The sequence below is a fragment of the Stegodyphus dumicola genome, chromosome X1 (genome assembly GCF_044657685.1).
Source record: "Stegodyphus dumicola isolate Sdum_Otavi_A_Nest chromosome X1, ASM4465768v1".
Taxonomy (NCBI): Eukaryota; Metazoa; Arthropoda; class Arachnida; order Araneae; family Eresidae; genus Stegodyphus; species Stegodyphus dumicola.
Window position 1 is genome coordinate 241,493,859 of NC_140780.1, and position 24,415 is coordinate 241,518,273.

The 24,415-nt window shown below is 33.0% G+C and overlaps 1 protein-coding gene across 1 annotated transcript in view; it reads right to left on the minus strand.

The window, feature by feature from the left end:
* Positions 1–7,408: 7,408 nt before the first annotated feature.
* LOC118179665 (uncharacterized) overlaps positions 7,409–24,415 on the minus strand; it is a 70,882-nt gene continuing 53,875 nt past the window's right edge. Inside the window, exons 7-10 of the mRNA XM_085807282.1 lie at positions 14,996–15,121; positions 8,011–8,212; positions 7,794–7,820; positions 7,409–7,677 (exon numbers count right to left, since the gene is read on the minus strand). Of these exons, the coding sequence (XP_085663408.1) occupies positions 7,529–7,677; positions 7,794–7,820; positions 8,011–8,212; positions 14,996–15,121 (504 nt within the window). The 3' untranslated portion in view covers positions 7,409–7,528. The remainder of the gene's footprint in view (positions 7,678–7,793; positions 7,821–8,010; positions 8,213–14,995; positions 15,122–24,415) is intronic.

Here is a 24,415-nt window from a genome sequence, read left to right on the forward strand (position 1 = left end):
GTAAATAACTAAATATATTAAAAGCAACCTTTATTAGGTATACTAAAGGTAAACGATAAAGAGAATTATTAAATTAAATAAATTTAATACGAGTATAATACGGCAAGATAAAATACAGTCAGGTACAGAAAAATATGTCTTGACGGCGAAACGGCCACGGTGAAATGGCGACGGCGAAAAGGCCTAGACTTCGGAATAATGCTTCGTTTCCAGAAAGGGAATATCAATGGCAGATGAATTTTTTACAGTTAAGTGTTTAATTTTTAGAAACAGAGTGACATCTCTCCTGGCGATCACTTCCCGTAGACCACCACCTCCGGAAGAGAAGAGTGTTCCTTAAAATGTAAATAAACCTCGTATAGAACATTAACTGTCTAAAACGACCATTTCGACAGAAATCACCTGGAATTGTGAATGTTCACCTTAGAGAAGTTTCTCACCACATCTCCATCATCAAAACTTCATTTATTGGCTTCTTCAAATTACAGTAAGTATATACTATGCAGTGCATAGTACAGTAGGTATATTTCACAGAATATCTACTTGACAGCATACTCCCTGCTTCTGTCAGCTAACTGAAATCTTGAAGGGACTTTAGCTTTTTTCCCCCGATCATTTCCCTTAAGTTTCAAGCTATTCCGTTCAGTATGTATTCTATTCAAAAGGTTTTTCATTATTAATGTGTTCAAACTCTCAGAGATTCATTTTAATACATTTATCTTCACTTGTCTGAATTCATCATTTCATAATTGACATAAGTTAAAAGAAATAATAGTTAATCAGATTTATGTAGTTGAAATAAGTACGATCAAAAAGCATAGGTGTATCAACAAGCAACTGAAGCATAAACATGATAACTAAAAGTGCTGTTAATTAACTTTGTTTTACTTTCTGAAAGAAGTACTGTGCAGTCTCCATATAATGCACACTATAAATTCATTTAGCACTGATATCAGAAATTCGACTTTCGGAAGAAAACCTTTACGAATAAAGGGTTGTTTAATGGGAGGCTGGATAAAAGGGAATCTAGTGTATGAGGTTCCTTTAAAGTGAATAACTAGTTAACTAAAGCTTTGAATCTATACTGTCACTTCTCTCTTTCCGTTTTCCCGCCGGAATGCAAATCAGTTCTCATGTATTTAAATAAGTTTTGAGATTGTTAAGGCACAGCATGTTCTGCCACTCGTGATCAAGTTACTAGGTTTTCTACTTTGTAGGGTTTCCTTTATTTTTCATAACAAATTTATTTTAACTTTGATACCTGTTCTAAACTTCTCAACTTCCCCTAACATTCTCTCGCCAGGATGTAAATTTAAAGTTAAGTGAAGCGCTATTTAAACGTGTGAATATCTATCTCAGTTTATTCAGAGAGTGCTTCGCTAGCCAAGCGCACGTTTCGTTGTTATTTCCGGTCACGCTAGTAAGCCTCTTGGCCTTATCAGATTAGTATCACGCCGGTTAGATTCCTATGAGTCCACCTCTTAGGCGTAAACTTAAGTGCGCTCTTGCATTTTTTATTTCAGGTTGACATGTATTATATTCTACGTTTTAGTTTCCACCGTAAGTGGTCGGTGTCTTTGTAACGCTCGAAGTCCGTGCCTTTCAGTTAAAATTAGTTTGAATTAATGTGTGAGAATTCGCCAGGTTCATTGTAGGATCTAATTTAGTTTATGTGGAATAACAGAGACAGATCTTACAACTTTAGATAAGAATTTCTGTCTTCCGCCTTGCATTATGATTGCCGATAGTTAATATTCACATCAGAGAAGTTCTGAGGCAACTTCGCGTTAAATTGCTCTGTATAGCCTTTGGCTACTAGTCTATTTAAATTTAGCTTTACTTTTGACTTACTGCTTTTAAATTTCTCGCTATAAATGCTGGCGGAGTTGTAAGCACAAGGAGTGCCTTCTATTCATCTTCTTAAGTTTTAAATAAAGAGACGTTTCTATCCTTCTCAGTTTCTATTATACTTTAGACTTAGCGATTTGTCACTTAATGTCTATATAGAGTTTAACACTGGATAATAACCAAGAGAGTTAAACTTTATAAGAAGTCTTTGTAAAACCTAAATTAGATCGCGTATAAAACCTAAACTTTACATTACAGGAATAACTTTACATTACAGGAATACCATTTTGGAACTTGTATCGCGGCTTTTTCTTTTTTAAACTCAAACAAAATGCAAAATTACCTTGACAGGACATAAATATTGAGTCGTCTTGCATGTTAAGAGAGCATCATAAAACAGAATGTAAGTAAAAATTGTAAGTGAAAGGAAAGATAATCGGGATAAAGGAAAGAATGAATCAAATACAATGAATTACATCAAAATTTCAGTCGACAACCACAGACCAGTAGCACCACAGACCGGTAGCATAACGCACAGGTGTACATTAATATAGCTACTGAAGAAGGGGTTTCAAAAATGGACCAAAGAGCTTTAATTGCTCTTGTGCTGCTGAATCTTCGAAAATGTGCATATGAGCGCAAGTTGTTTTTTACATTTTACTTTGCATTCTTTTGGTGGTTATAAAGATGTAGCGTATGAATGCTGCTGTCACTTTAGAAGAAAATCTCGTAGTGCTTTTTATATATTTGTTTAATCGTCAATATTTGTCATATCACGCACTGATATTCAGATTAAAGTTCTTGGCATATTACCACTCTTTATATCGAGAAAATAAGTCAAGATGCAATTAGCATCGAATATTATTCATTCAACTAACACCTGTCGATTAAGAGAATCCAAGTGTATAATTCTTTTCTTGTGCTGAGGGCAATTAGAAGTGTTATAATGAATGTAGTATTTTCTTAACTCAATGCTTGCATTCCTTTGATTTTGAAAGTGTAAGATTCAAAATATATATTTTTAATGATATGATTATACCTATTGTTAACATTAAAGTTATATAAGAATAAATTAAATACATTCGTTGTGAATAAGATAAAGTCATTCTGTTTGAAGAGTGTTTCTTTGAAGAGTTTCTGTTTGTTTCCATTCAAGAGTGAACAGTTATTAATGTGAAATTAAACACACTAAATGTGTGGGAATGCAAGTTAGGAAAGTTACCTTTCAATAAAGCTGTGCATTGGCTATTATTTTAGAATATCTTTTTCATATAGACTGCAGTAAAAAATGCTAAGTCTTCTACTGTTTACATATACACTGACTACCGATAAGTATTTGGACACCTGTGATAGAAAAGAAAAACTAACTTTATTAAAAATCAATAGTTGGTAGAGTATCCACGAGAGGTAATTACAGCGTGGACCCTCCGGGGCATACTTTCCACAAGTCTTTGTATGAGAGCTAGTGGTATTTTCTTCCACTCGGCTTGGAGAAGACATAGAAGTTCCTTCACCGATTTTGCACGGGTAAGTGCACCCCTGAATTCGGCGATGCAACTCGTTCCAGAGGTTCTCGATAGGGTTCAGGTCTGGACTCTGGGCAGGCCAGTCCATTAGATGAACTCCATTGGCACCATACTAAGCCTTGGTTAACGTCGAAACATGACAACTGGCATTGTCGTCCTGAAAGTAACAGGGGTCCAACCCGTAAAACTGCCACCACGTAGGAAGCACATTGTCATCCAAAATAGTGCAGTAGGCATCGGAGTTGAGCTTACCATTAATGGGGACCATAGGTCCCAGCCCATACCAGGAGAAACACTCCCAGACCATAATTCCGCCTCCGCCGAACTTGACTGTTGGCACAATGCATTCTGGCAGGAGACGTTCTCCAGGTAGACGCCAGACCGAGACCCTGCCATCCGAATGGTAAAGGGTGAACCTTGATTTGTCTCTCCAAAGAACCCGTTTCTACTGATCTACTGTCCAATTTCGATGTGCTTTGCACCACATTAACCGAGCAGCGCGGTTAGACTTTGTGATCAAAGGCTTATGGGCAGCAGCACGACCATGAAAACCAAGCAGATGTACTTCTTTACGGATGGTATTCATTGAAACAATACTCCCGGATGCCTGTTGAAACTCCTCGCGGATGAGGGCCATTGGTTGGGTGCGGCTCTTCCGAATTTCTCTGGACAGCACTCGTCGGTCTCTATCTCCGAGTTTCGTTGGTCTGCCGACTCAGGGCACATTCCGACAATCACCGCTCACCTTCCACTTCTTAATCACATAGGCCACTGTCGATTTTGGGTACTTCAGATCGCTAAATATGTCCCTTAAGGATCGGCCACATTTGTGATACCCGATAATTATACCTTTCTCGAAATCAGAGAGCTCAGAACTGTGAGGCATCTTGCATACGACTAAAGCCAATGCTGTTTCCTACACGATATATACCGGAGTCCGTGACGTACCTTAGGACCGCAGATATCGTCATTTGCATAGGTGTCCAAATACTTATTGGTAGTTAGTGTATAATAATGCTTATATTTTATCTAACTTCACACTAAAAATTTTCACAAGAAATCCGCGATGCTTTAATAATTTTGTACAGGAAATTGAGTGGCAAAGCATTTTCAACCATCTTGCTTGCAGCACGGCAAAGGTCTTGTGAAATGACAGAAATATTACTAGGAGCCCATTGGTCCACTCTAAAAGGACAGACCGGCATTTACCTATTGAAAAGATAACAAGCGTCCTTGCAAAAACTTGTAGTGTTTTATGTTAAGAATGGATAGCGAATCTTAAATCTAGAATGAAAAGAGATATAATTAATCTTAAAAAAATGACAAAAAGAATTAATTATCTTCTGCAAAATGTTTTTAGTATTTTTGAAGCTTTAATTCGATTTGTTTCATATAAATGTGATTCTAACTTATAGGATTTTGAGAACGAAACAAACTTTTCTACATAAATGGTTCTAGGTATCATGCATATACCAGTTAATTGTTAAAGGCTGTAACGCGGAGCCAAAGACATTAATTTCTTTTGTCCATTTAAATGCAATTGCAAAATCTCAAGCATTATTTAGAATGAGTACAGTAAAGCATTTTATAAAAGTTTAACTTGATGCTTCGTGATCTAAAAAAAATCTGATGTGTACACTATACGACTTCTTGTCATATTAAATTATACGCATTTTTTCCTGCATTTCATTTAAACTTATTTCCTCAAATTTCGTTATAGATAGATTTCTCATTCAATTAATTCAGTTTTCACCTCGCGACAAGGCAAAAATAAATAAAAACTCAAAATATCTTCATTAAAAATTGAGACACAGAAAAACATAAAGCACCAAATACAGTTAAAACAATTAAAAAAACAATTTTCACAATTAAAATTACAGTTTCTAAGCAAAAACAAGCAATTTGGCCAGCGAGCCAGACCAAAGGAGGCTGATATTTCGCTGCACAAATCTAAAGATTACCCTTGGTTCCATTCGGCAAAAAGATACTGAAGGTGTAGAAAGACTTAATTCCCAACTCTAAGTTTCAAATGTAAACAAATATGTCTGCTATGTTAAAAAAAAATATAGGCTTAGCCTCACTTAAACAACTTTTAAATTGTTGATAATTCTACAACTACTGCGTGCAGGTTAACTAAAGGCATAAAAACCTTAACCGGAAGATAAGAATAACATGATTCAATCATTTTTAAAGCAAAAAAAGGCACAATTCACCAACATATAAAATAAAAAGAAAACTGTGCTCACTGAGCCAAGTAACAGAGTGGATATATATAAGTAAAGTATGGATATATATATACGTAAAGACATAAAGTAAGAAATTAAGAACTAATTTTTCACAAAGACCAAAAATTGAAATTCAAAATTAGTAAATTTCAAAAAATCCTATATATATACACTTTTGGTGCTCCCGATTGCAACCAAAATAGGAGGAGCACAACTACATGTTATAGCAGTCCCCCTACTAAAAAATTTCAACGTTCTTGAGACTACTCGTTTTGGGTTATGCGAGATATATACATACGTACGTACAGACGCCACGAAAAAGTCTCTTCTGAATCCATTTTAAATCAGTTTTATAATTCGTTTGGGGAAAAAGAGTCCTTTATTCTGTCCTTGCGTACATATGTCACGCAATAAACATTGTTAAATGCATTTAATAGCGGACAAAATGGATATTTTCGTTGAAATATGATACCTAGAATTTTTCGTGACTACAATATTTCCATTACTTCGTATAAAGAAGTAAAAATATCGTAATTCATCTTTGGGTTTTTTAGTAACACATGTAACATTGTTTAATATGCAAACACATTTAATTGTGCAAGGAAGAAATGTTATTTGATCTCTCAATAAGTTTGAAGATCTAATGACTTACAATATCGTTACATATTTTCATTTTTAATAGAACAGTAATATCTTGTTTCATTCTCATTAAAAATGGTAATTTGTTTTATTTTCCCACTTATTTTTTTATGCAGCTACTAAAAATAAAATGAAAAAAAATAAAGTGTGGGAAGCGACACTTTCTTAAAAGTTGTTCTGTCTACATTTGATCATCTTTAGAATGATGATCATATTCGAGCTGCAGTTCTTATCGAAGAAATGCATAATTTAGTATAAGTCAGTCCGTGAAAGTCTTTTTTTTTTTTTTTTTTTTTCCCTAAAACCCTTCTGTAATGCATGTAATTTGTGTCGTTTTATTTATATATTTGATGCGTTATTTAGGATCTAGAACGTTTCGCCGTCGCCATTTCACCGTGGCCGTTTCGCCGTCAAGACCTTTTTCTTCTTCATATGACTGTATTATACTCGTATTAAATTTATTTAGATTAATAATTCTGCTTACCTTTTGCATACTTAATAAAGGTTGCATGTAATCTGTATACTTATTTACTAGTATAAGATATAAAGAAATTACACACAGTTAGTTGGAAAATTATGTCAGTATCAAAGAGAACTGGGGATAAACTTCTGCTGTATCAGAAGTTATATTATCGATTTTAAAATTGTGCGGGTACAATATTTACATGAGTCGTCAAAATTTCTTGAATTTTAATCGGTTAGTTAAAAGAAATAACTCATAAGCAGGAAATTCCCATTTTTATGAAATCTGAATGGAAAATGGGATTACTTTGGAATCTTATCAGCACCTTACTCTCTTAAAATTAATATGTCATGTGTTGCGGTGTATTTGTGTGAAACTATATTATTTTATATAAAATGTTTATTAAATTAAATTAAATTATTAAACTAAAAAGATTTATTAATTTAAATCAGCTTAATATAATATGGCAAGATATAATACAGTCCAGTAGAGAAAAATATGTCTTGACGGCGAAACTTTCCGACGGCGAAGCGGTCCGAAGGTGAAACGGCCACGGCGATTAGTCCCATTCCCGTTAGTTACGCTCTGTTAACAATTGTTATGTAATTAAATTACTTCGTATTTCTCCACAGTTTCTCTTTTAGACCTGAAACATGTGTTTGCTTCTGGATTAAATCTTAGTTTACTTCAACAGTATTTCAGAAACGTATGCATAATGAAGAATTTAATACAGAAAATAAAGTAAAAACCATATACATGCTGATTATTATACAATGCAAAATTAAATAGTTACAAAGCATACTACGGATATAATTTATATTTATCAATTACTTCCAGCTGCACAACAAGGATTTGGGTGGCATGTACCAGTTATCAACAATTAAACTTCTCAAATGTGTACATATCTTCTTCGAGATGCATTCTGACTTTCTTTGAATAAAAATATTAAGTTTTTCATTCTTTTCCTCTAAAAGGGCTGTAAAACACAGTAGAACATTTAGTATTCATTATTAAGGAGCAAATAACAGTTAATTACTAATTAGGCACACTTAAAATATCAAAAATGAATAGAATGATTAAAACTGTTATTACCTGTCATTCTTGATTCGTATACTGTACCTGCATAGAAAACAAAATTAACATTTAGTTAACACAAAAATAATAAAGATTAATAATTTATCATCATTCACTACTAGTTCTAAGAAATAATATATCAAAGGTACAATTCAAGGTGATTTTTCAAATCTACGAATAATTATAAGAATTGTATGTAGTGAACTGAATTAAATAGTACGAAACATTTAAATACCATTTAAATAAGGAAGTTCTTTCTCTTGTATACTGTGTGAACAATTTTGATCTACTTCTATTAATGCGATCTCTTCCTTGAGCACAAAGCTTGTCAAATTTACATCCTGGCTATTGATTTCATCATGCACAATGTAATTGATAATAGTTGTTGAAACTTCATTTATTCGAGCAAAAGCTTCAGTTTTGAGATCCTTTGAAATCTGAAGGAAAAAAAAAAAGCAGTTTTATTCAGTTTTTTTTTTAATTAAAAGCAACAGTTATATATATATATGTCATAATAAATGCACAAGGAAAAGACGGAACATTGAAGAATCGTGATTAGACCCATACTGAAGAAGAATTTGATTGCGTAGTATTTAAAGAACTTGGCAGTCGAGGCAGTTTTAATTCCATTTTTATTTCCAATTGGTATTCGTGGCCACCATCACTTGGCACTCTAGTCGTGCCTTTCCACAGAAGATTTACATTTTTTATATTGTTGAGATAGAAAGCAAGACAGCGAAATTACATCTCAGCAGAGTAGAGGGCAAAAGCTGCAGTGCGTCGTTATGAAAGATGGAAGCACGCGAAGAGAAAAGTTTTGGTTTACAATTCGGTGATTGGTCGTCAAGAGGCATCTGGTATTAACGGTTACGTAAGATCGCATGATTAATTTGAATGACGCAATGCAGATAAGTTATTACGATTTTAGAATAGAGAGGAAGAATTAATGTTTATAGTTATATTATAATTCTGATTCATACATTTTTATCTTACATATATATATATATTCTAAATTTTTGAATTTAGTATGTCATAATATCCGACGAATTAAAAATTACTTCCTTAAATGAGGAATAAAAGCACAAAAGATTTAATGTATTATTGCAGGATATATGTTATTTATTAAAAAAATACTCTATATCATTATTAGTCTACATTAAACTTGTCAGATTTCTAAATCATAAGTAGTCTACATTCATGCAGTGAAAGCCAAATGAAAACCGTGCGCCATCTTAGGGGAATTTATGAACGTTTTTTAGAACCGACACGCTTTTAGTGTAGAGGTGGCAATATTTTATGGAACTGCTCACAAATATTTATTTCTCTTATTCAGCTGTAATGAATTGAAGAGAGTAATAAAATTATATATATATATATATATATATATATATATATATATTTTTTTTTTTTTTTTTTCTCAAGAATAACACTCATTCAAACCTATTTGTTAAATACATCGATCGAAATTAATCATGGAAGATAGTGCTCATGGTCATGATTGCCAATAAACAGTACATACTTATGAAATGAAGGTCATGTAAGCTGTGACACAATTTTTTCATATAATGCTACATATTATTCAACCTACGTCTGCCACACTGCGTCTTAAATCATACTCATATAAAAGGCAATATCAGATATCCTCTTTCTGCGCCTGCATTTGCTTTTACTCATTTATCACTTAGAAGTAATGCGCAATGTCCATACCAACATAGTTTACTAAAGCAATCATATACTATTTTGTAATCAACTAACAAGCACAAGTAAAAGGCTTCAGGGACAAAAGTGTTACCAACAACAGGTTTCCAATATGTGCTGGACTGCTCCTTCCTTAAAATTTGCAGAACAATCTAATCTATCGTTTCAGTTTTACTTGTCATGTTCATAATTTTGCTGGTGAAATATAGAGCTTAGGGAACTAATTTAACTGGTCATGAAATAGTACATAACCCTTTAAAGCAACAAGCCATGTTAAAATAACATCATTTTGGTCCTTTGAATCTTCACTTTCTGAATGACTTGCGTAGCAGTTATAAATGAAAATTTGGGTGTTAAAATTAGCATCAAGATTAAACAAGTACTGCAAGATAGAATTTTATATTATATAATTTTGAACACTGAAAAGTGAAGAATCATTAAGCTTAATTCATTAATATTGAAGTAAATAAATATTGATATTTTCGTATTTAAATGAGATTTTATCCTTCACAAATATATAAAAACAATGTTTTTGTTCATAATACTTTTTATTGGCTATCAAGCACGAATTGTTTATATGCCCTTATTAAAACATTTTTCACGTAATGATGTTCATTTAAAACTAGTAACAATTACATCTGAATGAACATGATATCGCATGCACAGGGCATTAGTAAAACCAGATATCAATGTTATATGCACTACACTTATGTATTACAAAATTTCTTGGAAACAATGATGATATTTGAAGAATTTGATATTTTTATATTGTTTAATTGTACTTTTGCTTTTAAATATAACATAATAATCATCGCATACTTTCAATTCTATTGAATCACTGTATTAGATAGAAGGATACAAATTCCAATCTAAAATTGATAAAATATTCTCACCTGATCGGGGTTATGAAATATTAATTCTTGGTCTATTATACAAATGATTAACGTACGACGTAAGAACGTAACGACGTAAAGAACATTAATTTAGTGACTTAATACCAAATTAAATACGTTCATTTATAATGAATGATGGTATTCCTCTCCTGCTAACTGCTGTGGTACAATAGTTAGAATATCTAGCTGGAAAAACTGTCATTGGATTGCCGGAGAAAGTACAATTCATTTTTCGCATTTCCTAACCCGAAAATTCACAATCCTAACATCTTCGCTGACCACTCTGAAACTCATTTCTAGTAGGTAACTTACATATCGCTTTAGGTAACTTATGTCTGATTTTTAAAACTAAATCCTTTTAAACATATACTATTACCATACTAAAACATTTGAACTAAGAAGCATAACACCCCTTACAAAATTTTTCTTAAACTTTTCTTACAAATTAAATTAAAAAAGAAGTGCTTTTTAATTCTACTTTTCTGTGAACAAATTAAATGTAAATCTTATTATAAAATACATTTTATATCAGCCTTTGAAAGGAATTGATGAAAAGGCTTGAGAAATTATTTAATTATATTTCAAACTACATTGCATTCGTCCATTAAAATTCCGCACTTTTTTATGAAACAGGGAAATGGAACTACAGTATTTTGCCCTAGTATTTACGCTACAGCAATAATTGATTATTTGTATTTTTACGTAACAAATCAACTACTGTGATGAAAATTTATGATTCTGCTCTGAAAAATATTTAATTTTTTAACGTTTCATCAAGTAATTTAGGCATATGTTGCGCTTATATCAAGTATAATTTAATGAAACATTCTTCCGCAAATTGAAGCTAAACTGCAAACTCCGGAAACTAGGTATCTTAAAGATTTTCATACAGAATTATTTTTCCGTACTAGATACTTTCTTCATTTACTATTACCGTATTTACTCGCGTATTCCTCGCATATTTGCTCGCGTACCCTTTTTTTCCTCTTAATTTTACCGTTTGAAAACTAGGTGACGAAAAATATATGATACTCACTAAATCTGAAGAGATGGCTTAAATGATAAACGTAGCACACTATAATTAATATATTATGTATATAAAAAAGACTTCAGTTTTCAATAATATTCTCTTTACTTACACAAAATACTTTCCTATTTGTACATACATTTTACATTGTTACTATAAATCAGGAGTTTTTAGATCATATGCTGAAAAATCTATACTTGTTCGTTCCATGTTAGTATATTTTTGTTGATTGTATGAAGGTCTTGTGATTTCCTTGATGTGTAACATAAATTCTAGGCAGTTTCTCTAAGAAAGCCCTGTGCAAATTATTCCTCTCCACTGGCAAATAACTTTAGTGTTATTAGTCAAATAATCCATTTCTTAGTGTTCTACCTAACGAAAGGTATGAGAACTCTTTACTTACGACCAAACTGAGTATAGCGTGATTAATGCAATCAAATAGGCCACGAAATTTTGCAGAATTCACCAAAAAAAATTCTGTATCCATGTTACTATACTATATTTGACAATTGATAGACTTGGCTGTATGAAAGTCTTGTGATTTTCCTGATGCTTAGCATATATTCTAGACAGTTTCTCTAAGCCCTCTGGGAATTATCCCTCTGCACAGGCAGATACTCTTAATGCGTTAGTCAAATAATTAATTCCTTAGTGTTCTGCTTACCGAAAGTTATGAGAATTCTTTCTTACTAGCCAACTGAGTAACAGCGTGATTAATGCAAGCAAACAGGCCACGAAAATTTTTCAGAATTCACCAAATTACCGTATTTGCCGGCGTATAAGGCACACTGTTTTTCTTTAAAAAAACGGTCTGAAAAACGAGATGCGTCTTATATGTCGATACTCAGTTTTTCATTTCGCAAGTTTTCTAAACGGGTCAGAGCTTCAAAGGATGCTGTGAAAACAGAGACAGCAGTTTAATAATTTAAGAAGTGTGGCAATAGTAATGCATTGGATGGTACAGAGGACAATTTGCTATATGAGGACTTAAATGCTGATTTAGAAGGGGTCTCAAGTGACTCTTCATTTAGCTCTGGAGATGAGTGTCTGGGTTTTGACGAAGAAGATTAAAAGGCGATTTTTCACAGATAGATTGGGTATTTGCCGAAAATATTACTTTGTATTATTTTATATTTAAAATACTGTAAATTCATTATAATCATCAGTAAAATAGTTTTATCCTTCAAAAATGTGAATGAAAAAGGGGTGCGTCTTATACGGCGGCAAATACGGTATTTTCTGTATTATTATTTCATACATTCATAATCTAAAACTACTTTTAATGTGTTCTCTGAAGGCAATCTGTACCTTTGAAAATTTCTCTCATTATGATATTTTAGTGGTGAATTTATGTATTATTCTTTTAATTACTTTCAGTTTTATTTTTAATAAAGTGTGCGTCTAAAATAACTATGCATATATTGCATAAGCTGCTGCATATCATAGCGTATTAATATGTTTAAATGTACAATCATTAAACTAACAAAGCCTGGACATGTTTCCCGAAGCATCGATAGAATACGCCGCAGAATATTTTGAGAAGCGGGTGAAAGCTGTGGAAATGAAAGTTTTCATTTCGTTTGTTTTCATAAGAAAGTTATAAGTATCAGAAATATTATTATATGAAAGTTTTAAAACATGTTTTATTGAAGATGTGGCTATTTTGGTGTAATAAAAGTGATATTTAGGGCATATTGTAATTGAAGTTACGAAGTTTGTCAGATAACAGGTGGCGTTACTATGATGCAAATAACCATTTACATTTTTTCGAAATATAATGTACTACAGACACTCTACAGAATTCTCTACTGAGATACCGAAGCTAAAAGTTTTATGACGCCATATTTTTGAAGAAAACAATGCTGCCGAACTTGTACAGTTTAATTATGCATAGAATATTGCATGATTTGAAAATTTTATAGACATGTATTTTTACAAGGAATTTCGGGAAGGGGGATAGACGGAATGGTTAATAGGGGGAAAATATTTTTGCGAGCTAATTTATATTCCAGTGCAAAATGATTCTTTTGGAAGAGCTACGCAAATTGTCTTATTTTTCTGACGTTATGTTTAAAGTTTGTATTAAAGATAAGATTCTGGTGTAGTTAAATGCTAAATAGTACGGAAACACCTATGCTGAACTTACGCAGAATGTACTTAATTTACGGTAATTCTCGCAGTGCTAGCAAAGCAGTCGCACGAGTGCATATACATCATATTTCAACGAATTGATCAGCCACGATAAAGGATCTCTTACGCGAAATATTAGATATAATTCTTTTAGAAGTAAATAAATTGCTAAGCCTGCGAATTTTAGAATATGCTGCTCAACAGTTGTTGATAAGCACTACAGCTGTAGCATATACAGAGGGAAAGAAGTAAGGCGATAGCAAGATTCACGCAACACTATCCAAAGTACGAGTATGTTGTTATTGCCTTATACTCATTTGTCTGACGTATAGTCAGGCCAAGCCCACGAAATTCCTCGTGGCAGGGAGCGCTAAATTACGCCTGCCGTTGGCAACAGCTTTGAGCACCATTCAGGACCAAAGTATTCCTAGAATTTTTGTAAACATTCAAAAGTAACAAATAAAACGAACTTGTGCTCACATCACAGCTTTTTATCGATAGTTCCAACAGTATTAAGTTGCTTACAATTAGTCTATAATAACAATGATTGATTAATAACAATGTTTGGTTAAGGCAGCTTTGAAGCAAATTAATATTAATTTCAATATTCAATTATTCTTTTCTGTAAACTAGTTAATTATTCGTGGCTAATATTCTTTCTCTCCCCCCCCCCCAATGAAAACACGCCATAAAATGGTAGCAGTTAAGGAAAACTGAACTCCGTTTGTGTGGCTGATATGAGATATTTTTCAGTTTAAAACGAAAAAACAAAAGTGAAGTCACAAAACGTTTCGCCTTAAAGTATCTCTATCATGTAACTGCATTTCGAAAAACTGCCAAGCAGATTTCGTATTAGAACGGCAGTATTTTATTACGCCTTAAATGTTGTAACACTACTCACAGTCACCCTGTGTATAGGTTGAGTTAATACGTTAAAAATCATGGAATATTCTAAGTAAATAGCTAAAAAAAGTTTAATATTGCGAAATTTCATATTACATAGTAATTCTAAAGCATTTTCTTTCTTTGCATATACGTAAATATGCGGTTTCTGTGAGAGAAAAAGAATTAAAAAAAAGTGCAATAATTATAACTTACTAATTAAAAGTGAAACAAAAAAAGGAGTTCTTTCATAAAAAAAAAAGGAGTTTCGTTCTATCAACTGATAGAACAAACATAAATTTAGGGAAAAAATAGATGATTGTCTATATTTAAATTAAAATCTACTTCAATCAACTCAATGAAACGCAAAAGTATGGTTAGCTAAAGTCAGGTTATCAACCAAAGCTAATTTTTCATTTAAACAGTAAGTTAATTTATCAAATTACTTATAATTTTATATAATTTTTACTTGAATAAAATAAACCAAAATATGAAGAAAAATAAATCGAATGTAGGAAAATATTTTTTTGAAATCAGCTTCGTTCGACGTCTAAAAAAATCTGTTATTCATAAATATTTCAACACCTTACCTTATTCATTAAAACGAGAATCATGTCCTTTCCTTTGTGTGATAGAACAGCAACATCGAGTACTTCCGCATTTGGGATGGAATACGTCGAGACTGAAGAACCATTTTCATAATTTAACGTAGTCACCTGAAATAGAGTTTATTTGTCCAGTTATAGGCATGTATTTTTACATTTCTTCATCCAATAATCAGCAATAATATGAAATGTGATTATATAAGCAGCAATAACATGAAAACGACATTATTAAAAGAGATTGTTCAATAATATGAAAGGAGATATTTAGAGAAGCAACAATAATATGAAAAGATATAGACTATTCTTTTGTAAAGTATATCATGAAAAAAGATTTTTTAAGGAACAAATTTAAATATTTAGGGCTTTTTTATCATTTCGTTAATATAAAAGAATGATAAAAGTTTGTAGAATTGATAACGTATGTGTTCTGATATCCATCTACATCAACTCACAGGCAGAGCTTAATTGTACTGATTACGTTTGTTTTATATTTTGTGTATGGTGTATCAAAGCATGAATTAGGTAATATGTCAGATTCCAGTCCTGAGTATCGCATTGGTTCACAAAGCCCTGCCCAAGCTGCAGATTAGAGGGCCCCTGAAATTCTTCTACAGTTTCTCAGAATCATTTTTTTCCGTTATAAAATGCCAGGAAACTGTACGTCGGGGAGTCCCCAGAGAATGCTATAGTTAGGGCAGCTAAGTGCTTTATTTGGGTCTTGCTCAAATTTACAATATTTTCTGTCGGCTTTCTAAGTGAGCAATTTTGGTCTAAAATCTAAATAAACTAGTATCATCATCTTTATTGAATTAAAGAGTGCTAAACTTTAATAAAAAAATTAGTATACATAAAAATGAAAATAAAGTGCTTTGAAGTGGTGAATTTCATCATCAGGAAAGAGGATTGCAATGAATTAATTAATTGCCTGGTTATAGTGAAATTAGATGGCATAATTAATGTTTCATAAATTTCACTAAAAAGTAATGCTGATAAGGGCTGCAGATCCTGATCGGTGTAGTAGTTTGCGCTGCTGGCTGCCATGTCGTCTGGCGCGAGATCAAATTCCAGAGAGGACTTGCTTATTTGCGTGTGTCTAGAGTCTTTGTGGCATGGGTCACTTAAAACAAACTGAAAACCGAACGTACTCTCAAATCGTTTGGTGGTAGGGGAAAAAGGGTGAGAGATCCTTGGATCCGTCTCCCAGGGAATTCATCTCCTTCAGAATTGGGACGGTACCCGGAAAAGTCGCACCATCACCTATAAAGTTCCTGCGCTTCTCGCCAGGATAAAATTCGTGGACTTGTTCTGATGTTACTGTCAGACTAGTGAGATAAGTCACAGCAGCAACGATGACTGCAGATCAGTTTAATATTCCTACAGTTATTTCACTGTAATGTTGTGTGAATCAATTCTAAATATGCAACATACATAAATAAAAGCATTTATTACCTTATTAATGATGTTTCATTTCTTTTAGCTTACAGCAGATGCCTAAAACCTAATACAGAAAAACTACAAAAGATATTACCCGTAAGCGTCGAATGAATTATGAAGAATCTTCTAAAATGAAAATTCATACTTGCTCATAAGTTTTAATGTGTGAGGTTAATATTGTAAGATGCGTGTACGTATAATTTTTCCAGTTTTATTACTAATTTTTAATATGCAATAAACTGCTCTACGGTCACTAATGAGAGAAAAAATGAATGAATGTATTTACAATTAAATTCCGCAATAACGAACTCTGATTATAACGAACCCCAAATATAATTTCCATGTTGTGAATGAAACAACATTGAATGACCAAAATACAGCTTGTTTTTTCATTTATTTATTTATTTATTTTTAAGAATTTTAAATTTTCGTAGTTGCAAGTTGCCAGTTTCAAGCAGTCATTCTTTTAAATAATTGCAGTGTCACCATTTATTGTCAGATTATTAGCTAAATGCTTTATTAATTCCAAAAGCGGCTATCTTAACTATAATTTTTCTGCGAAAAATTCTACTTCTTTTATTCTTATCATCTCACGTTTTTTAGAGTTCAACTGACTTCATTAGAGAGAACATCTCACCATGTGCAGCCATGTGAGCCATCTGTCATTCGACGCCGGCATCACATGCATGTACATAAATAAACACACACACAAGCATATATATATAATTTATTATTAGAAAGGTTTTATATATATATCATCTCCCATATATATATATATATACATATATACACTTTGAAATATATACATATATTACAGTATCACAATTGTTTATTTCAAACAAAATTATCCGAAGTTATTTCTGCGCAATATGCTACTGAAAATTAATAAGCACAGATAAAAAGTAAGAAATTTATAACGAGTTCCACAAAGAGCCAAAATAACTGAAATTCAATACCAGTAAATTTCAAAATTCTATATAAATATGCAAAATTAACCAAAAGTCAGAAGAATTAAAGAAATGTGAAATACTGTAACCTCAAAAAATAAATACATAACCTAAAAAAAAAAAAATACAAAACTTCAAAAAAATAAATACATAGGAAGAGGAATGCAATCAAATCTGAGATAACGTTATCAAGAGGAAGTACATTCAGACTCAGTTGAACCCGCCCCCGTCCTTCAAAAACCACTGCGTTTCTGTTAGTCAAAATCAGCTGATGAACCATTCTAAAATATTTAATTATGACAGTTCATCCGAAAATTTTAAACTCTTCCCCAACATAGTGTCACTATTTTAAAGAAAAATACAAAGACATATCCATTAGTAAAAATTCTAGTGTCAAATAAAGCAAACGAAATTAATTAGACACGAAAACGAAATTAATTAGAATTGAAAATTGAAATTAATGTAGTAATACGAGTATAAAATATACTAACAAAATAACTGGTAACATGAATTTTAAACTTACTCAGGGAACTCAGGCCCATCAGCGGCCGAGCGGTAAAGTAGCTGAACACTGGTAGTTCGGTCCGAGGTTCGAATCCCGCGAACGGGCTGGCTGCATGGGCGTTTTCGTGGTTTTCCCCATGTGTAACGTGTATACGAGCCAGTTTCCCTTAGAAAGTCCTCCACGAAAGGCATCCCTCCCCTTAGGCAGATAGCCCTAGTGTGCTTTGCCATAATTAAATACACCAACACCAGGGAACTCAGAGGCAATCCGTTAGAGAAATGCATTAACCATAACTCCGGGATTTCTTTCACATCCGTATGAAAGAAATCCCGGAGTTAAATAAAGTAAATAATTAAGCACACTTTTTTTAAACAGAATGTGGGATTAAATTTAAAATTGAAAAACGTAGAAATACAAAATATACTAGAAATAAACAAAGAACATTGCAATCAAACTACTAATTTCAAAACATAGACCAGAAGCGATGGATTTCAAAAGGACGCTAAGGGAAACCAGTTTGGAATTATTGGCGAAACTAATTGGCGATGGCAAGTTAGACATCTCCTAAACGGTGAACTAAATGTTTGTAAGAATTTTTTTTTTTTTTTTTAAATTTTATAAAAGGAAAGGAAGAAAAAAAAAAAAAAAACAAAGTTTAGGAAAGTATAAAGTCTTCACCTTGTAGAGACATTAGGATTTTTTAGGAAGCAGGCAAGATGAAAAATGAGCGATTGCCTTCGCCGGTAATCGAACTACGGACCTCTGAAATACCGGATCACTGTGCTGACCACTACACCACGAACGCACTCTAGGAAGGCTGGAGAAATACCTTATATACTGCCCTTTTTAAAGGGCGACTGGGGTCCCTAGTCGCCAAATCTTGGGTGTGGAGAATCCTCATCCAACACCCTTTTAGTTCGGGCGCCACTTTAGAGACATTAGGATTTTTTTGGAAGCAGACAAGATGAAAAATGAGCAATCGCCTTCGCCGGGAATCGAACCACGGACCTCTGGAATACCTGCCCAGCGTGAAGAACCACTACACCACGAAAGCACGCTAGGAAAGTGGGAGAAATACCTTATAACGTCATAAGCTTATTATGAAGACTTAGAATATAGTAGGTCCTCTGTTAATAAAAGTAAAGTCAAGAAAAATTGTAGTTAAATAAAATTATACAATAATAGAAATATAATGAAACATTATACTTCTTTTTGGTCTTTGTGGAATTCGTTTTAAATTTCTTATTTTTAATCTATTTATCTCTCTCTGTGTATATATGATTTGAAATTGCTGATCTGTTTAAATGGTTTTTAAGTAAAACAAATTGATACAAAAATGTAAAAATTTCGTTAATTACCTAAATTACTGGTGTCGGATCAAATTAAAAATTTCTCCTACGCTTAGAATCTGAATTCCTGTGATTGCTCCCAAAATCAATTAAATTTTACACACTTGAAAATTACTATTGCCTTGGTATTAAAATCGAAAAAATTTCCAATATTATTTCATTCCACTGCATTTTTGTTCAAAATCCAGAACGGCTATATCTTTAACATATGAAAGCCCCTGTTTAATATTCTGAAAGCACATGATTCCCATAAAATATCAGTAACATATATTTCCCAGATACTAGAAATAGCTTTCTCTAACTATTAAATCAAATTCATTGGATTTCATAATACCAATTACACCGAGACACTAGAGAATAATCATCACATAATACACTAATGTCCAGTTCTAAAAAACGTTGTAATTCATATTCAAACTCAACAATAAAATCTGACGGAAAGTTTTAAGTGTTGAATAAAATAGAAAACTTAATTCGTTTATAGGCGAAACCGCAGTAACCCATATTTTGTAAATACTTCTTGAGTTATATTAGTTTTGTCAATATTCTCCCTACCAAAACTAATATAACCCAAGTCCTTTGAAAGAACCCGTGGATTTCCCGAAGGAATTATTTTTGGGTTACTTGCTAGACCATTAATAAAAATTAAATACAAGAGTTAGCATTTAAAACACAAATATTAAATATCTAGATTAGCATAAATAATATGATAGCTAGTCAGACTACGTAATTACAAAACAAATATTTTAAGAGTAGTTTTCAAAACATTCGAGCTCCTAGCATATAAAATATAATATTTTTTCTTTATAACTTTAAGGCATTACCGATAAAATGATGGTTGCTTTAAGCACAATTTATCGTTAATATTCTTACAGTAATTAAAAAAAAAGGAATTCTTTCCTACTCATATGACACTCAAATTTCTATCAAGTATTAACTTAGTTTCTTTCTTAAACTTTAAGTTCTAATCTAGTTAAACGTTAAGTTATCTATAAAGGACTAATTTAAATTACAATCAATTTAGCATTGCCGTTAATCCTTCCCAGTCTGTGTAACAGAGTCTGCGTAACAGTACTTTTGTATTTTTATATTTAAAAAGAAAAGAAATTCAGTTTACGTATTAGGAAAAAATGCCTCAGTGGAGTCAAAGAAATGTAATCGCAGTTACTCAGTTTAAGAAATTTAAGGTGGAACAGAGAAGAAATGATTCCAGATACAGGAGGTAAATGACTGCTTCTGAAATCAAAACAGTGGATTTAAAACATTTCAACAAAAATCACTTTTCATGGTTTTAACCAAAAATAAAAAATACAGCCACTAAAGAACAAAAGGTATTCACACATTTACCGCCGTAAAGGAAATAGATACAACGAAAGGCTACTTTGTTACAAAACAGCTTTGCTTTGAATGCGACTTATTTAGGACCTTTTTTTCTTTTTCAAAAGAATATATGGCAGAAGCAAATACAAAAAATGTATTCAGATGGCTCAGGTAAACGTTCGAATTTCGAAAATACTAGATAACGTGACCTTTGCAGAATTGCGAAATTTCTCAGCTTTTACAGCCTCTTTGAAAAGAACTTTGAAATACTATTGTTCCACCGTCACAAAGATGGGAACGCTATTTCTATTTTTTCTATTATTTAATAGATATTTTAGTGCATTTCGTAAGTGAGGAAATGATTTCAGATGAAATAGTTTTAAGAGTAAAAAATAAATCAAAGGGTAATATTACTGATGGTATTAAGTTATTACATAATAGAGGAATGCATATTTACGGCAAATTGCATTGCTAATATAGCAAATTACATGTAAAACTTATGTAAAAAATTGAGAAAATGTAAACATAACGGGGAAATTTCTTTCAGTTGCTTTTGTTTAAAACTTTTAAAGCGGTTAAATGTTTCATAACATAACATAACAATAGGGGCGCTTCCTTCTTATGAAAAGAAGGAAAAGAATTTAGGCAATATTGCCCATTACTCTTCCGCCATTTGATCATTTAAATCAAAGGATTTAAATGGTAACTCCCGTAAAAGGTAAGTAATAAATAAATAGATAAGATCCCAAACTGACACCAAATCTATAGTATCAGCAAAAGATCCCATCTCTAAGTTCAAGGTGTCGGCTGGATCGTGAAAACTTCCCTATTGGATGGAAAACCGAATCAATCCCTCCCAAATCACCAAACGCAAATTCTTGACCAAACAAGAGTGCGATGGAGAGTCAAATAAATAAATAAATAAATAAATAAATAAGGAGGGCAGAGGTGCATTCTCAAGCCAAATGGCCAGGTAGTGTATAAAGATTTGATATCTATTTCCAAATTATATTCCAAAACACAGCTATGAGAGGGAAATCCCTGCATAGTTTCTTTTCAAGAAAAAAAAAAAAAAACGAACTTATAGGGCGTCTCAATGCTTGTTTCTTGTGGTTTCAAATTCACCTTACCTGTAGGTGTTTAGTATACATCAGAAACCCTATTATGCCAGAGAGCCCTTCGTATAGAAGGGCTTGATCAAAGGTAATATAGGGAAACCCAAGGAATTTGTTTCTAGGGACAGAAAACACCGGACATCGTCCCAGAAAGTGAAAAGGTGTTTCCTCTTCTTCTCCACAAACTGGGCAGAGAGGAGATTCGACAAGACCACATTTGTGGAGATGCTTAGCTAGATAAGCATGTCCAGTAACAATTTGAATTACCTGACGTAAGTTAGTTCTACTGAGGTGTATGAGTTTACCTGAAAAGTTAAGTGTACTGAGCACCAATTTAGAATGAGCACAGTCTGGTAGTTTAGACCATATATCATCATGTTTGTTCTTTATCCAGCTTCTTACTTCTTTTTTTAACAGTTTGATATGAAACTGGGTAAAATGGTTCTGGGCCAGACATGGGTAGTTGCGAAGCATCTTTAGCTACTTTATCAGCTAGTTCATTTCCAGCAAAATCACAATGACCTGGGACCCAGACTAAACTAATGGTATTATGGGCCTGAGCCAGAGAATTGAGATCTTGAGTACAGTTCAAAACACAGTTTTGTAACTTGACACGATTAGCCAGGGCAAGGATGGCTGATTGGCTGTCAGTGAGAATATATATATACTTATCAACTGTATTTTTAGCTAAGAGCTCCCTGGCGACCATATTGATCGCCAGAACCTCGGCTTGGAAAACAGTTGTTAATTTACCAAGGTATAGATGAAATCTAATGAAATCTTCTTCAGATCCCTTGGTTCTTATAATAGCTCCAGCTCCAGTGAAGTTGGATTTTGATCCATCTGTGTAACATTCAATTGATCCTGTTGGAATTAGGTCAATTAGAGATTCTATCTCATTCCTTTTTGGTATATGAGTTGAGAATAGTTTATCTGGAACTATTGGTTTAGTAATTGCATCTTTGGGCATATAGATTATAGGGATCTCATTGCCCAAGTCCAGACATATGTCAATGTGGCTTTTCAGGTGGCTTTTATGACCAAAACCTGTCCTTTGGCACCATGTGCCATTTTTATTCAACCTATAGATGGCTTTAATTGCTTCTCCGCTCAAGAATAATTTCAAGGGTGGAATTTGCAGTAAAAATTCTAATGCAGCAGTAGGGGTACTATTTAAAGCCCCACTAATGCTTAGGTAAGCAAGTCTTTGCACCTTTTGTAAAATGTTTAAATATGTGCTTTTGTTAATAACATTGATCCAGACCACGCATCCGTAAGAAAGCATTGGCCGGACTATGGCAGTATAAATCCAGATTTTGGGTTAAGGCCCCATTGTTTACCAACGATTCACCTACAAAGTACTAGAACATTTGTGGCTGTTTGTGCCTTTTCTTTTATATGGGTGATCCATGTAAGTTTACTGTCCAGGTACCATCCTAGGTATTTAACGCATTCCTTACGTCTGATAATCTGGTAACCCAGATATAAATCTGCCAGTTTCCATTTCCTTCTTTCCTTCTTTTCAGAAAGAAGAAGGTTAAATGTTTCAAGTTAGATAGAAAAATTTATAGAAAAACTTAAAAAAACCGCTGCATTCCTTGAGGTATCGATAATTTTGATGCAATATAGCGCAACAGAACGTTTCGGATGTGTTTTTGGAAACCTGAAAATTTCGCCATGTATATCAAATGTATCGAGAGTTTGCAAGTTGTTAGCTACATTTAGACAGCAGAGATATGGAAATCAGTGCATTCCCAAACTAAAATCACTGCATTCCCAAACTAAAATCAGTGCATTCCCAAAGTAAATGTTAAGGAAATAAGGGAAAAAAGTAACATATTTAACAAGCTAAATTTATTAAGATAGAAAATTTAAAACACGCTTCATGTCGTACATATGATTGTCGAAACAAGTTCTACTATTTTCAGTACCAAAATAAAGAAGTGAAAATTCCTTTTGAATTTTTTTTGTCAGTCAAATATATCTTAATAGTTTCTTTATAAGCCGATGTACAGTAGGTTGGTCTAGAAATTCGGTTCTGTGCGACCGTTGCGGAGTACACTGCAAGCAGTGGTTAGAACAACGAAATATAATCAATCAGTCGTAGAAAGACTAGGAAAACCAAACGAATTGCAAGTTGATTTGATATTCGTATTACGTTTCTATGCAATGGAAAAGATCCATTGTTTACAGTTGCCAATATTTGTTGCGACTTATCTCATTTGTCTGAGAGTTACATCAGACCAAGTACACGAATTTTAACAAGGCCAATAGACAAGGTTTATGTCTGTCATTGGCTAAAGTTCTGGACGCAAACGGGTACACAGGACGAAGTTGAGAGTACAAATATGCCCAGATCTGTCCCACTTTTGAATATGCCAGATCGATCTCCTCGGGAAAGAAACCAATAGCCTTCCAGTCCTCTTCCACCATCTTTCCGAGAAGAGACTTTTAATTTGACAGAATTTTAAGTGCCCACGTGACGTAAACGCACTATATGCTTATAAAATCCATGCCGTCATTAGAATTCGAATCCGGGTCTAAAACTGTGGTAACCGTCTCCCAAGCCATTTATGCCAACAGAGCAGCTGCCGATGTTTAAAAGTTTGCAGGGAACTTTAATATTTCGTCATCTGGCTGAGGCAGGTGTGCAGGCCAGCACTCATTTATTAAATTGTCTCGTTGCCCCCTACTTCGTAATTATAGTGTAATGATGTGATACCAAAGAGTTATAC